General features: G+C 37.4%; 1 protein-coding gene across 1 annotated transcript; it reads right to left on the bottom strand.

Annotated features, from left to right (window-relative positions):
- Positions 1–4,858: 4,858 nt before the first annotated feature.
- Positions 4,859–15,464, bottom strand: LOC140139813 (cytochrome P450 2U1-like). Its single transcript, XM_072161548.1, has 2 exons — positions 15,370–15,464; positions 4,859–6,598 (listed from the first exon to the last, which is right to left on the bottom strand). The coding sequence occupies exon 2, from the start codon at positions 6,496–6,498 to the stop codon at positions 5,014–5,016; it is 1,485 nt and encodes a 494-aa protein (XP_072017649.1). The 5' UTR covers positions 6,499–6,598; positions 15,370–15,464; the 3' UTR covers positions 4,859–5,013.
- Between the last annotated feature and the right edge of the window lie 1,781 nt (positions 15,465–17,245).

Raw genomic sequence — 17,245 nt, 5'->3', positions numbered from 1 at the left:
ATGATTTTTCATCAAATTTACCCCCCTTTTTCATGCAAAATCAAGGACAAAATTCGGCCAAAAACAACCCTTTTTTGGTGGTTTTCAATGACTAGAATTTCCAACACCCCCTTTCAATAACTAGAATTTCAAACACCCCTTTTCAGTGACAAATTTTGCAGACAGTGTGAATTAAATACCCCCTATTTTGATGATTTCATGGGAAAATTTCGCGGAATGTGCAAATTAAATACCCCCTATTTTCCCAATTTCGCGGTCCTCGTTACTGGTAAAAAAAATTACCCCTTTTCCGCGCTATTTGGGAACTCTCATGGCTGTCAATTTTTGTGTTGAGTTGGGGGCCGGGATCATTTCATAGCGAGTGTGTGGAAGAATTCAAATATCACAGATATACTTTTGTTATGTCCTGTGGTTGAGTTATGTTGTAATGAGGGCTGAAACAACACTTTTGTAAAATGTACATAACTCATTAACAACAATAAATAAAACAGACTTTGATTGTTTGAAAAGTTGGCAACCATGAGAGTTACCAAATCTTTTAAAGACCCCCTTTGCAATGATTTTTCATCAAATTTACCCCCTTTTTCATGCAAAATCAAGGACAAAATTCGCCAAAAACAACCCTTTTTGGTGGTTTTCAATGACTAGAATTTCCAACACCCCCTTTCAATAACTAGAATTTCAAACACCCCTTTTCAGTGACAAATTTTGCAGACAGTGTGAATTAAATACCCCCTATTTTGATGATTTCATGGGAAAATTTCGCGGAATGTGCAAATTAAATACCCCCTATTTTCCCAATTTCGCGGTCCTCGCTACTGGTAAAAAAATTACCCCTTTTCCGCGCTATTTGGGAACTCTCATGGCCGTCAATTTTTGTGTTGAGTTGGGGGCCGGGATCATTTCATAGCGAGTGTGTGGAAGAATTCAAATATCACAGATATACTTTTGTTATGTCCTGTGGTTGAGTTATGTTGTAATGAGGGCTGAAACAACACTTGTGTAAAATGTACATAACTCATTAACAACAATAAATCAAACAGTTCCAAGTATATGATTTGCAGAAATAATTCAAAGTTTATTTTTCAATAATATATTTATTTAGATAATGAAAATCAATTTTTTTGCTGCTTCGACCAACAATACTATACCTAGTCTACCCTTAAATTACAATTAACTTGAAACATACAACCCTTATTTATTTGAGTTTCCTTCATGCTAAAAAAAATTTTGTGTCATCAAAGCCCCCGTGCATGTTCATTTTTCTTAGCTCATCCATTTCAGCTGAAACAATTCATTTTTTATTTCTTGTTTTGCCGTAAAATCATAAAATTGAGAGAAATATTTACTTGATTCGATACTCACAAATTTTCATAAAATTCAAATTAAAAGTTTTAAAAAAATGTCATTTTTGAAACTGCCATGCATATCCGCATGGGCTTTGGTACATAACATGTTTTTAGCCTTTTACAGGGTAGTCCCTTCAGTACAAAGCACTGCTATCCTAGGAGGCCCTGTTACATAAAACAACAAACTAAGAGTTACAAAGTTACTAATTATTACTCTTAGGGCCTTCACAATTGATTCTGAGTTTGCCGTTTCCCTCCCGCATCCAAAATTAATAATAATTGCAAACTATTTAATTATCTGATTTTTATTTCACATTTTCTCTGTTAAATGACATTTTAATTACATTAATTTGCTACTTTCTTGTAAACTTTCTTATAAGTTTCAAAATAAAGAAAATAATAAGTAATTTTTATAATTAATAATTAAAAGTTACCTTGTGTCTTTTTAAAAATCTCAACCATAACAAACTGACCTATACACATCTGATCGAATAGCAGTGGCGTAGATTTCTTTTTGACATTGGGGGGATGGAGTTGGAAAAAAATCTTGAAGTATAGTCAATCCAGCACCTTTTTGCTACCGAATAGGTTTATGGTACAAATGCGTGCGAAGCGCAGGAAAACTTTGCTATTTTGAAGCTAAACTGATGAAATATGGTGTAAAAGTAGAATAAATGCGCACTTTTTGGGGCTAAAATGTCAGAAACCCATTATCAGGCGTCAACATTGGGGGGGGATGATTGTAATAAATGTATGGAGCATTCCCCCCTGGCAAAATATTGGGGGGGATTTATCCCCCCGGGATCTACGCCTATGTCGAATAGCGTATAGCGTATCTAACAAACACCGATACTGTATACTCCTATGTGAACTCAGCCTTATAGGTGCACAATTGGGCTACTTGGTGATTTACTTGCCACAATTCAAAAAACTGTGCCGCTATACTTGCCTTAAATTGGGCTACTTTGCAAGAGTCGGGTCGTGGCAGTAATTTGACTTATTTTCCTTTCAATTTAGCCAAATTTTGAAGGTTTTAAGTCTCTGAAGCTCTACATTGCAATTAAAGCCATAATGTGTGATTTGCTTCACAGTGACGCCCTCAATTTTACTCGGATTTCTACTTTTTGCATAATTATAATGCCCAGTGGTGTACTAAAATAACCATGTTTAAAGACTAATCCTGAAGTGCTTTAATAACAGCAAAATTTAACTTTTTATATTAAAACCGAGTCGACCCGGTTTTATTCAGATCGACTGCTTGTTAACATCTCCGTGGATGTCAGCTTATGTGTACACACGTCGAGCGCGGTGCTAAGAGCAGTATTACATGTTACGATCGTCGAGCGTAGTACATGCATTGTAGGCGCTGGAATGAAATCACAATTTTCTTCGTTATATACCTCATTTGTTTGGCTCAAAATTAAAAGGGGATAATGTGATCAGTGAAAACAAACATTTTAATAGGAATCTAATTGTTTTACAAATCACAAATTATTGCTTTAACATTGGGTTTTGTGACCATTTATTGATCAGTCAGTAGCTTTTTGTCCTGGTGATTTACGTCCTAAATTCAGGTAAAAACCATCCAAGTATCTGGTGTTGGATGCTTTTTTGGAATCTTAAAAATTGGGCTACTTGAGATTCACCACGACCATTTTGATGATTTTTACGATCCTCCGGAAGAGAAAATCACTGAATGAATAGGCCTTAAAATATGTTGGGGTGAACTTACCGTACTCTTCCTGATAGCGACAGTATCAAGTCTCATCCGAGACGCATCAGGCACTTAACTATTGACCTGTGACACAGTTGATGATATGACGTCACATGAGAATCATTGAGGTACTTTCCCGACTGCTGCGCCGTACGTCCTTGAAAGGTTGTGCCCGAAGGCCCCTCCTTGATTGAGCGAAGGTTCCTCCCTCTGGATACGTATGGCTATAATGGCTTTATTGACCCCTCTTTTACACCACTATGTTCTCTGTCGAGTACTAACACTTATCCTCAAATGTATGTTTAGCAAATATGTCATTCCATGCAACCTGTAGAACTAGATCTATAGTGCTGCTACATACACTTGTGCAAAGGTTATTTAGTCTCCCCTTTATATGACTTATAAAGCACCTCAAATTTGCTATATGGCTAAACATACATTCAAGGATAAGGATGTGTTAGTGCTGGACAGAGAACTGTGACGTAATACCATCAACTGTGTCCCAGGTCAATAGTTCAGTGCCTGATCATAGTCAGCCTGGTGATGCGTCTTGATACGTGATGATACTGTCGCCATCAAAAATTAAGTTGAGATGAACAGATTTAATATTCATGTTATTACCTGGATGATTGAGAATATTGACAAATATAATATTAATACATAATTTATTTTAATGTGTAATGAGTGCAGTGCTGATCTTCTGTTTCCTTTTCAGTGGTGGCGCCAGAATTTTTTTCCAGGGGAAGGGGGTATGGGGGAGCAAAGTGAATTTCAGGGGGGCAAAATCAACCAGTGTGCAAATTGCTGCAAAAAGTGGAAATTTGTGTAATTTTGGGGTTTAACTGGGGGAAACTGGGGTGGGGGCAAGATTTCTGACTAGGGGCATTCCCCCATGCCCCCTGTGGCGCCACCACTGTTCCCTTTCAAAACAAGGCAGTTCTTGAAGCACTACATGTAGTCTCACCTCACCTGCTTTTGTGATCACCTGCTTGTGCGATTGATAAACTATAGCACCATATGTACCCTCAGTCAGAGGATGATTTAAGGAAGCCCCATCATGCACTGTAAAAGTGTATCACTAGAGTTTCAACTGCCACTTTACTTTTCAAATCCCATTGAACTCTGTGCAAAAGATGTTGTTTTAGAATTGCCCGTGTGTCGTCATTACTTGGTCGATTTCAGATCTAAAGTGATGTATGCATGAAGGATAATTCACACCTTCTGTACATAACATAAAATGTGAAATCGACCAACTTTTAGAAGGTGTTTTTATTGTAAATATATCTGTCCAATTACAAATTTAACCATTCACATGTGTATGCAGTGGGCGGGCAGTGGTGTCATGTTCACTCACACAGCTGTGCTAACCGCAAGACTTGTTGGGAAGTGCTTAAATCATCCTCTGACCCTCAGTCTTGTATGGGATGAAATAGGTGCAAAGGTGTTACATAAAGTGTTGAGTTATAATAAATATTACGGATAACAATCAGTCTACCCCACCCTTATCCCTACCACCCTGCCTACTGGACCACCCTACGCCACCACACCACACCACTTCCCTCACTCCAAAAACCCTACCCCACCACACCACACCCTACTACCCCACTCCTTCCAATACCCTAACACACCCTACCCTACTAGGACCCCAACCACTCTACACCATGTTATAGTCCACCCCGGCCCAAACCACCCTACCCACCTTCTACCCCACCACCACAACCACACCCTACTACTCTACCACTTTACTCATACCACCCTACCTATCCCACCACTATCCCTACCACTCTACCCTTAACCCAACCATATCCTACGCCACCACCCTAACTACCCTGACCTACTTTTTAGATGCAAAAGCCACTGTATCAATTTTTTGTAAGCGGCAATTACACCCCGGGTACACCACTGTATCTATACCCTTCTCAATGCTTCCCAAACTGGAAGGTTCATATACTAGTATTCATTTATCATGACTGGGAATGGCTTAGGTGATGCATTAAATCCAGGCAAGGGTTTCATTGAAGGCATATCTGTACCAGGTGGAAGTTCAAATTTAACCTGTTGCATTAAACTAGAGAAATAAAGAAAGAGCTTCATCTTGGCCAGCGATTCACCCATGCACACACGACGACCTGCCCCAAAAGGTACCAAGTATGGACTCTTGACCACTTGTCCCTTGTCATTCAAATGTCTTGTAGGATCAAATCGGTATGGATCAGGCCAGATTTCAGGATCATAATGAAGTCCCCAAGTATTGCAGATGATGTTCGTTCCTTTTGGTATCGCATATCCAGCCAGTGTGGTGTCAACAGTAGCACAACGACAAATCATAGGAGTGACCGCTGCCAATCTTTGCGACTCATAAATCGTAGCAACAGTATACGGCAACCTATCGCGATCTTCTAGACAAGGCAGTCGAGAAGGCCCTACAACCGTCATTAATTCTTCATGTACTTTTTCCTGCACATCAGGGTTGGCCACCAAATATAAAATAGCAAACATTATGGTGTTTGATGTCGATCCCAAACTTGCTACAAACAAATCATTCAAAACATATTGCAAGTCTTCCAGGGTAAAGATATCAGGTTGTTCCACCATCTTTGCCAGGTAACAGTCTACAAAATTACGCGGCTCTTTATCAGCCGAAAATGTTTTCTGACAATCAGCAACTCTGCTCATAATAACCGATGAAATCTCGGCATATAAGTCCCTCATTTCTTGTGCCGATTGTTGAAAAAATGGCCTGCTGATGGGCACGAATTCACTCAACACCATGCTGGTCTTTCCAAAGTTTGACAAACGTTTCTCAACTGCACCTACTATGTGCAGGAATTCTTTATTGTTGTAATCATAATGGCAACCAAGGATTAAATTCAACACAATACTGCCAACACTTAAGGTAAGAATTTTACTCAAATCCTGGGGCACGTTTGCTAGCTCTTTCACATGACTCAGTAAATTCTGCACTTCCTCAGTGATTTTCCCCTCAAAACTGCTCTTCCCAAAACCAAATCCGCGCAGAGTTGACAGTGCAAATCTTCTCTGTTGTACCAACCTTTCGCCGTAATCAGAATTGAAGAAGCCTAATTTCTTGGGATTCCACAGCTGACTGACGTAACACGACTTCCGTCTACTCGCAAAATCAAATCCTTTGGTGAATACTTCATTTATAGCTTCAAAGTCATTTGCTAGGACCATAGGTGTGCCTAACATGAAACTGCAGACTTTACCATAGCCGTTTTGTGCCAATATCCGTGCAGTCCGGTGGAAATCAATGCCGGTGGTAAGTCTCGTACCTATGATAGGTAGACCGGTTGGTCCGGGGGGGAAATTAGCGACTGGCCATCGCTGTTTGTAGTACTGAAGTGTCAATATAATGATCAGTACAGATACAAATATGACTAGAAACTGCAGCATGTCATCCATATTGAGTCGCATTAAGTTTATGAAATGAAGTTAATGCTACTTGTGTATATGAAGAATGACAGTAGGAGGTACTTGATGGTTGAATTCCTAAAAGTTTGATCTTGCCACCACACTGAAATGAAATGAAATACAGAAACAGTTGATGATACTGACACAACACACTGACAAATAATTTTATCATACTGCACCCAAAAAGTATCTGAACACTTAAAACAAAAGCCATTTCTTGTCACTTTTGAAACTCGACCTTTATTCAAATGAGTATATCAAAGTATGCAGAACAAAATTCTCCATCTAGTGACCACTTTGCAATTTAGAATTAGTGTCTCTAAAATACAGCTTTTATTTTAAGGGCTGGGGTATGAACGTTTGGACAGTATTTATTTTGGGACATTAGAGCACATCAGACATATCGAATTGCATTCTGAATACGAAGAATGTCATTCTGATATCATATAATTTAGATTTTTTGAAATTAGCAATTTTATACACATTTTTTGGCAAATCAGTAAAAATTGATATTTTTGATATTTAAGGGCTGGGGTATGAGCGTTTGGACAGTATTTATTTTGGGACATTAGAGCACATCAGACATATCGAATTGCATTCTGAATACTGAAGAATGTCATTCTGATATCAAATAATTTTGATTTTTGAAATTCGCAATTTAATACACATTTTATGGCAAATCATTAAAAATTGATATTTTTGATATTTAACAGTACTTGAAGTAAACTTCATAAATCTGATGATTTATACTTAAAGTGTATGTAGGTGGGATGAAAAGCCGACGATCAATTGAAAATTTCGACCTTTCGTATTGAAGATATGGATTTTTCCCCCAAAACACCAAAAAAATTAGGTCTTTTGGGGAAAAATCCATATCTTCAATATGAAACGTCAAAATTTTCAATTGACCGTCGGCTTTTCCTTCCTGCTACATATACTTTAAGAATATATCATTAGATTTATATAATTTACTTCGAGGACTGTTATATATCAAAAATGTGAAAAATATCAAATTTTTATAATTTGTCATAAAATTTGTATTATATTGTGATTTTCAAAAATGATAATTATTTGATATCAGAAAGACATGCTTCGTATTCAGAATGCAATTCGATAGGTCTGAGGTGCTCTCATGTCCCATAAAAAATACTGTCGAAACGCAATAAACGCTCATTTTAAATCCCTTAACAGTACTTGAAGTAAACTTTATAAATCTCATGATTTATACTTAAAGTGTATGTAGGTGGGATGAAAGCCGACGATCAATTGAAAATTTTGACCTTTCAGTATTGAAGATATGGATTTTTTTCCCAAAACACCAAAAAAAATTAGGTCTTTTTGGGAAAAAATCCATATCTTCAATATGAAAGGTCAAAATTTTCAATTGACCGTCGGCTTTTCCTTCCTGCTACATACACTTTAAGAATATATCATTAGATTTATATAATTTACTTCGAGGACTGTTATATATCAAAAATTTGAAAAATATCAAATTTTTATAATTTGTCATAAAATTTGTATTATATTGTAATTTTCAAAAAATGAAAATTATTTGATATCAGAAAGACATTCTTCGTTTTCAGAATGCAATTCGATATGTCAAATAATGTGCTCTCATGTCCCACAAAAAAATACACAATATAAACGCTCATTTTAAATCCCTTAAGGGATCCAAAATTATAAAAATTTGATATTTTTCAAATTTTTGATATATAACAGTCCTCGAAGTAAATTATATAAATCTAATGATATATTCTTAAAGTGTATGTAGCAGGGAGGAAAAGCCGACGGTCAATTGAAAATTTTGACCTTTCATATTGAAGATATGGATTTTTTTCCAAAAAGACCTAATTTTTTTGGTGTTTTGGAAAAAAATCCATATCTTCAATACAAAAGGTCCAAATTTTCAACTGATCGTCGCTTTTCATCCCACCTACATACACTTTAAGTATAAATCATCAGATTTATAAAGTTTACTTCAAGTACTGTTAAATATCAAAATATCAATTTTTAATGATTTGCCATAAAATGTGTATTAAATTGCGAATTTCAAAAAATCAAAATTATTTGATATCAGAATGACATTCTTCAGTATTCAGAATGCAATTCGATATGTCTGATGTGCTCTAATGTCCCAAAATAAATACTGTCCAAACGTTCATACCCCAGCCCTTAAGTGTTTGGATACTTTTTGGGTGCAGTCACAGAATTAGAGACAGAGAACCAATCTTTTATTCTAGCCTTTTGTCAGTCACTAATAAGTTGAAGAAAGTGAATATTTGGTTTTGTGAGTTATGTACATTTCAGACTTCGAAACTCGTGGTGAGATGGTATTTAGATAAAAGAAGTATCTAAATTTTCGGCCCCAAATTCGCAAGAAATTGCACGGCTACATTTACTTGTGTGTATACTCCCGCCTAGGTGGGACTTACTCGTAAAAATAATCTAGATTTGAATTATATACTAATCAGTGTTGCCAAGTATTTCTAATAGGTATATTTGTTCGTGCAATCATGCAGAAATTGGTCAAATGATTATCAGACTAAGATGAAACGGGAATTATTTTTGCCCAAAATACACCTTTAAAATCTGTATTCTTTTAAACCAACACATCTTAACAACCAAAAGTCACATTTTAATCAAATAACTTTTATTTTGTAGCCAAGATTTAGGAGTATATTCATGGGTAATTTTAACTTTAACTAATGACGATGGAGGTATAACCTTTTAAATGGCCCTTGTATTACAACCAATAAACAGAAAATTTTAGAAAATCAAAAAAATGAAAAAGATGACAAACATCAAATAAAAAAAGCAAACACACAAAACAGTGATAGGGGAGAAGAGGAGTGGATGAAAATACAACAGCATATATAATTAAGATAAATTGGCTGATCTGAGGGGGAGGGGAGAAAAAAGTGAGATGAGAGGGAGGGCAAGAGAAACTCGTATGGTGCTCTAAGTGTTTTTTTAAGTGTCACATTAATATGAACCAGTGTAACATCAATTTGATTCAGACATAGTTCAGACCTGCTGCAGGCTATCCTGCCTATAAAAAATAGAAAATCAAAGAATTATGAGTAAGAGGGGTGCTTGACCACTTGAACCCCCAGTGTTCCATGACTTCATCCAACCTTTATGAGACCCCCTTTTTTTTATTGCATGCACTCTCACCCAAAGACCCCTTATTTTATTTTGAATCTCTCACCCAATGACCCCATATTTTTTGGCATTTTGCTCTCACCGAATGCCCCTAGGTGTGAAAGTGCCAGCCCTACACCTATATCCATTTCATATTGAAGTGCCCCCGGCTACCACCCACCCTTATTGCGGACCCTATTGAAAGCTATTGAAATTGAGGCAGTTTTTAAACAATAGACTCCCCAAAACTGAATATATGAAAAGACCCACTGTTAAAAGCTGTATCCGAGTCCATAGGATTAAACTCTCAAACAATACAGTAGGCTGGGCCTATTCATGTGTTTATGAAAACTTGACTGCTATCATCACTTGCGTACGCGTGCAAGTTTGAAACGGGCATTTTTTTACCCAATTAATCATTGTGCCTGAACGAAATGATGTACGGTATGACGCTATAAATTATTGGTCCACACTTGTAAAACCAGGAAAGTTGAAAAAGAATTAAAACAAACAAGGCTACACATACATATTTACATATATTCTTAAAATATTTTTCGATTAATTTTAAAAAGTATTAGGGGGAATTAAACTTATAAGTTGTGAACCCTATATTTCAAACATGCAGGTAGAATAAATGTTATCTTTGCCATGTTTTTCTAAAAAGGTCTAGATTTATAAGTAAACAGGTGATCAAAAATTCATAATCTGTACTCAACAGCCGGGAGCACATTAACATAGAAAACAAAACAAAGACTACAGTGCATCTGGCTGGTTTCGAGCCAGTGACCTCTTCTTATTACTAGCAGCAGGCCCGCGACACTCCGGAGCTAGTTTGAGGACAAGTACATATAACCATTGTATCGCTCGCTTGCACCCCGTTTTAACATATTTTTTGTATTCTCCTTTTTGCGTGCATTTTTTTTAATTAAACATGTTTAACGCTCTTTATTTGTATACGCTCGACGCGTTTTTACATAGGCCTACGCTTGTGCTTGCGCGACGCCTATAATATTTTTTGTACTCGCTTTGCACGCGTTTATGCATTTAATAATTATATTTTATTTTCCGTCTTGCGCGTTATGTTTTCCAACTTAAACATGTTTAACGCGCTGGATTTGTATACGCTCAGCTGCCCGCTTGTCGCTCATGTGTCACTTGCGTGTCGCTTCCACCACCTGCGCTCGCGTTTTAATCATGTTTTAAATGTTTCTCTTGTGTAGGCTAAGCTCACAACACTATTTTTGTCACCTGACGAAGGGCGAAGCCCGAAAATTTGTGTAATAAATATTCTTTTACGACATTATTACCCGGTACCCCAGGTCAACATAAAAAGTGGTAACCATGTGTGTTCTTCCTTTTTCAAAACCCCCCTTTTCACTGATTTTTCATTGATTTTACCCCCCTTTTTTTGCCAAATCACTGACAAAATCAGGGTAAAAATACCCCTTTTTCAAGGTTTTCAATGAGAAGATTTCCAGACACCCCTTTTCAATGACTCCAAATATTTTAATATATTAAGTACAAAATGTGCAAGTATGAACATTACTTTGTGTCTGTTGTACTCCCAGATGATCCTGTACTATAGGCCTATCGGGAAACCGCCGTGCCAATAGTAAAAAAGCTGCCTTCTGACGCTCTCGCTGTGACGATTGAGGGCGGAATCAATGAAATGCCAGAGGATGGAGGCTGAAGACTCGGGCTGAAGACATCGATCGAACGAACCTGTGAAATACCCCTTTTTAAAAAAATTTCGCGGAGACAATGCTCAGAATACCCCCTTTTTTCGCGATTTCGCGGTCCGCGATTTCAGTCAACAAAATACCCTTTTTCCGCGAAATTTAGAACACACATGGTTACCACTTTTTATGTTGACCTGGGGTACCGGGCATTATTATTATTCTTCGCTTCTTTGCTTCCTACACATAACCATATATATATGACAGTACACATACCATACATGGATGTGATTTTTAGGGCGCCAGCTATGGCTGGGGCACTTTATTGGCATGACTTTTTATTTCACTCTTGCTAGATTTACTTCGCAATTGTTTTGCTTAAAGTATGCCCAGCTTAGAAATAAAACCACAATTTGCTTGGATTTGTTTTTATTATTGTTTACAAATATGCACAGGATGAAACCTTGTGCGTATCATCTTTGTTTGAAATACAAAATTAATGGATTGATAAAAACACCAAATAAGCCTAGACCTTTAACCTGATAGAGAGATGGCGCTATTACGATCGCAGAGTAGACCTATGATCCAGGTGAAGAGCGACGCGTGTTATTCAAAACAGTTACCTTTACCAAAACCATTAAAATCCCGTATAGGCTTGTCATCTTTGTTTGAAATACAAAATTATTGGGTTAATAAAAAAACAAATACACCGTGACTTTTGTGTCACTTATTAAGCATGTTAAACAAGTTCAAATGCTCTTAAAACCTGATATCCGGGGCGACTTTCCGTTAAATCAATAACCAGGAATGCAACATTGTCAGGTATTACAACCGACAGTTATAATTATCATAATATGTCCACTTGGAAAACAATCCTTAACAAACCTTTATTTTAAATAAAATAATTCTGCTCCAACAACCCCCACAACATGATTTCCTAACAAAAGTAACCATGGTAACAGAAATGGTAAGATTTTTATTCCTTTTTATTTGAAACCAACCCTCTTTCGTCCCATGCTCTCTCACTTCAATAAAAATGCTTTACTTTTCCTAATCTTTCTTTGCTTACTATGCTAATGTAAAAAACTGTATCCAAACGGTTACATTTCAGCCCTGGGGTGGAACTTCAATATGAAATAGGTGTAGGGCTGGCCAGTAAGGGGCATCCGGTGATAGCAAAATATAAAAAACTAGATTTCGTGGTTCTCGGGTCGGGTGGTTCTCGTGATAGGCCTATTTCTAATTACCCAGCACTAGATTTCGCGGTTCTCGGGTCGGGCGGTTCTCGTGATAGGCCTATTTCTAATTACCCAGCACCCGTTACCCATACCTGCCCTACCTGTTAGTCACACTGTAATGCTTTCCAATGCGTGCACTTCGCCAAGACACTCCCGTTGATACTCCGGCGCTAAGCGCACCATGAAAGCAAGCGATAGTGCACCACGCGAACGCGATAGTATTATGATATAAGGTCATTGCAAGCCTGAGAGCATGATTTTTGGCATTCTGTGAGAGCAAAATTTGTGTACAAAATATGGGGTCATTGGGTGAGAGAGGGACCGTTTGGATCTAAATTGGGGGGGAATTGGTTGAGAATATTTTAATGGGGTCTTTGGGTGAGAGCCAAAAGAAGCCTCGAAAATCAGTGATAGACGACTCGTTGTTATTCAGATGGAAATATTAGGGTCTAGGTAGGTCTTTGGGTGACAGATGTAAAGGAAAAATATGGGGTGTTTGGGTGACTGAGCATGTGCTGGTAATGGGGTCTTTTGGTGACAGCGATGGTGAAAAAGGTCTTAATAGCCTGGTCTTGGGCGACAGAGCACATGCTGGTATTAGGCCCTTAACAGTCAATTTTGAGTTTCCGTCACATAATTTCTGAAAACAAGTGAGGTAACTTTTTCATTATTCATTATTCATTATTTTTCTGCCTTTCATTATATGACTAACACGCATGTAAAATGTGTTGTTATTTGCCGCTCACTCACTTGAAGATGGATGTTTAGCCCAAATGAGATTAAAAAGTATATGAAAAAGAGTCTGCAAGGTTGACAGCAAAATGCATGTTTGATTTTGATTTTTTCCACAAAAAATAAAGGGATATTCATAATTTTTTTTGCAAATATAACCAGTTTTTATTGGTATTTTTTGGAAAATCACAATATATGAATTCAAGTGAGGGTCAGAAAATGAAGTGAGGGCGGGTGACGGGAAACTCAAAATCGACTTTCCTTGGCCTAATGGGGTCTTTGGTTGACAGCGATGGTGAAAAGGGGGGTCTCCCTACATAGGGAGACTATAGGCAAAACTCTGTGATTAATTTTATTAAGAATCACATTTTTGCTGTCCTCAACTTCGGTGTACATGCATGCATAGTACATATAGACCGTTTGTACAGAGTGTCTTATCTCATAGTATCTCTGCTAGCAGTGACGTTCTAACCTACTATAAACAGAGACATGCTGGAGAAGAGCGGAAGATTAAAATCTATAGGTATTGGGATGATGTTTGTCGCATATCCAGTGGTATGGCCAGTGGTAGGTATCAGAACTGTGTAGGCCTATTTATTACCTATACAATACAAGAACTGAACAAACTGTGCCCAAAGCAAGTACAGATCGCATTCAGCTTACTTCATACATGGAAGAAAGAGATAAGAAGGAACCACAACGAACGCATTCACTTTGTCCACTCCCTTTACCGACATTTAATTGACATTGTTATTCATGAGGATTTACTTTGATCAATACCACGCGTTAAATAGGTGATTGGTATTGTACTCCATGTATTTGCATGTCTTCTGGAGCGTGTCTGAAGGATGATTTGAACTAATGACCTTCCGTGCAAGCACTCTATAGGATTTTCTCTGGTGACGTGATCATCGGTCATTGATGGCCTACATCTTTTCTTCCATTTCGCCCAATTTTCGAACTTTGATGACTTTTTTCTCAGAGTTGGCAGTCTTTGGCACTGAAACGAGTTAGCTAGTTACGATTATACACATATAAACTATTAAATTAAATAGGTTTCATGTACCGGACTCAACCGAACATTGTGCATTATTTAAGAACATTTTGCATCTATTTTTCATCGAAAAGTCACCAAAATCTTACCTTATTTGCTAAAGATGAAACTCAGCAAAAAGCGGCCGATTTTGATGACCTTTTCGATGTGTTAAAGGACGTTTTCTACACAACACGATCAAGAAAACAGTTTGACTGTAGATCCCAAAACAAAGCTACTATACATGTTCAGAACATCAGTGAAATTCCATAATCTTACTTCTGGGTAGCGTTTGTTTGTTCTTGGATGGGTTTGTTATAGTTTTTTTCCAGTAATGATTTCGCCAAGCATCGATCGCGGTAAATGGATCATACATGAAAGTAAGTACCATTGATAGCTCTTCTTTTCATGCGTCAATAGATAAGCGGATTAAAACTTGGCCGATCGAAGTCGTTGTGGTTCCTTCTCATCTCTTTCTTCCATGCTTCATATGAGATGATCTTGGGAAAAATACGGCATAATTTGTCTTGGTGTTTGCGGAATGCCATGCAGTAAAATATTAATACGTTGCGGCAATTCATGATTGACAACTAACAATCGGCGTGTCCTTCGTATCCTCCACTGTCAATTTCTTATCCACTCACTAATCCTCACAAAAGCTTTGTGTTGATTACGTAATGTGTGGAGGCAAATTGCAATAAGTACAATGAAATAATGAGTAGGGCGGGCTCGAGGCGGGTTTCTTTTTCATCTTACGTAACAGTATTGTTCTCCAAAAAAACCCGGAAGCTTGTCGTTTGGAGCTCTAGCTGAAATACTGGCAAGATAATGTAAGATAGTAAATGTAAACCTGTATTTTAGCTAGAGTATCTCGAGCTAAGCAACAGTGCACTGTAATTGACTTGAACCTTTGTATTATAATGATGTTCTAACTATAAAATTGGGCAACAACAAGCTTTAACCTAACCTTGATCGAAAAGTCTATCCAGGCCACTGATAACCGAAAATCTATGGTGTGGATAGTAGACAGATTTAAGATAAAATGTTTACTTACCAGACCTACAGCAGTCCATGTACAGTAGTCAACATAATCTTCTTGATCACTGAATGCAATCACAGACAAAATTTTCAACTGTGCTGCTGTGCATGTAGTGTATGCATGAATCTAGATGGGTCACTGATGCATGCAGTACTCTCTACTGTCTATGCTCATGAATGGGTAAAATTCGGGGGTCAATGATTACCAGGGCTATTTTGGCTTTGATCTCAGGGAGCACAACACAATAAAAATTCCCTTTAAAAGGGAATATTGACTTCCGGTATATATGTACAAGGTAATTCAAAGTAAAATATTATTACAAAGATGTGGTTTATGACACGAGGCATATTCCGGGGATCGAGGGCACTCGACTTTTGGAAGTGACTGGGATGTATGGACAGCAGTTTGAAACTAGGTGTCTTTTGGTGAGCCTAGACGCCAAAAAACAAGGGATCTTTCACCCAAGGGGCCACTCATAAAGTTGTAAGCATGCGTGTGAATGCACTTCAGAAAAGCACCCTTAACAAGGACAACAATTGTGTCTTCAAAATGACCCTTAACAAAGATAATGGTTTGTTAACCATACCCTTAACAAGGACGAAGTTACAAGTGGATTAAAATCCAACTGGTTGAATTGGTTGTTTCCTTCAATTGAAGGAAAATTAGATGGTATCAAATTTCAATCTACAATACCAGCTAACAGGTGTAGGCATTGAAATTCATAAGTCACTTGCTTTCCCATTCAGATAATCTGTCAACAGTCCGGTCCGACTGCCTGATCAGGAAGTACTGCCGAATCAGGCAGTATGTTGCCGAAGTCAGGCAGTATGGTATCCTGACAATGCAATGCTCTATTTCAAATAGAGCATCTTTTAATATACCGTTATTTCTTGGTTTCGAGTAAAGAAGTAGGAAAAATATATAAAATTATCAATGAATGTACAATTAGTAGTAATTTTTCATCAATTTTAGTTCAAATAAAGTTAATTTGCATATTTAAATCAAATTTTTAAAAAACGTTAGAAATTGTTTTGTTATTTAAATTATTTTTCTCTCGGTGGAATTTTTTTTTGCCCGGTGAAAAATTGTCAACTTACATGTAACTCATGTGTGCCAAAGTAAAATTTCCCCGATCTTTTATAAAATCACCATGAACAATTTAGTCCTTAGTCTGTCGAATTCGGAAGGGTTACCAAAGCCTGTGTTGCCTAACTCGGCAACATGCTGCCTGATTCGGCAGTACTTCCTGATCAGGCAGTCGGACCAGACTGGTCAAGATCATCCTGGAGGGATTAGCATCATTGAGGTTGTTCATTGTTCTGTATATATATTTAAAACTGCGAAACCCAACTTACACACAAGCGCTTATACACGGGAGAGCATGCATCTTTTTTCGCCAGCCCATAGGGCTGGTACCTATTTCTGAGATGGGATTTGTGGACACTAAAGATTAGCTAAGATTATAGCCTTCTTCTATTGGTATGAATAATTTTGTTTACTTCTTGTGGTGGAAATGTTTTTGATGTCTGCTAATTAGATTTGCAAGGAAAAGAAAGTATGTTTTGCCGTTTCAACTAACGAAAACGATTGAGTATTGCCAAAGTTATGTTTGAATTAATTATGACTTAAAAAATTATCATAGGTTAGGCCTACACATTTAAACACAAACTTGTTCAGCAATCAGCATATCAAAAAAAGGACATGGTCAACAATTAGTAATTAGCCGGGAATGATCACTGGAACGAGGTCATATCACTATCAGTGGATTACTGAGCATAGCATGATGTTTGGTTGCCTGTGAGTGCATAATTGATATGTTGATAACAGATCTAATACTGTTGTATAGAATCAAAATCTTCATTATATGGACCACATTGAAGTCAAAGTAATT

The sequence above is a fragment of the Amphiura filiformis genome, chromosome 18, assembly GCF_039555335.1.
Source record: "Amphiura filiformis chromosome 18, Afil_fr2py, whole genome shotgun sequence".
Classification (NCBI taxonomy): Eukaryota; Metazoa; Echinodermata; class Ophiuroidea; order Amphilepidida; family Amphiuridae; genus Amphiura; species Amphiura filiformis.
The sequence above is the reverse complement of the archived record's forward strand: the minus strand, read 5'-3'. Positions and strand labels throughout refer to the sequence as shown.

Bases quoted from the DNA above. Each gene is read 5' to 3' on its own strand.
- LOC140139813 (XM_072161548.1), bottom strand. From the start codon at position 6,498: ATGCGACTCAATATGGATGACATGCTGCAGTTTCTAGTCATATTTGTA.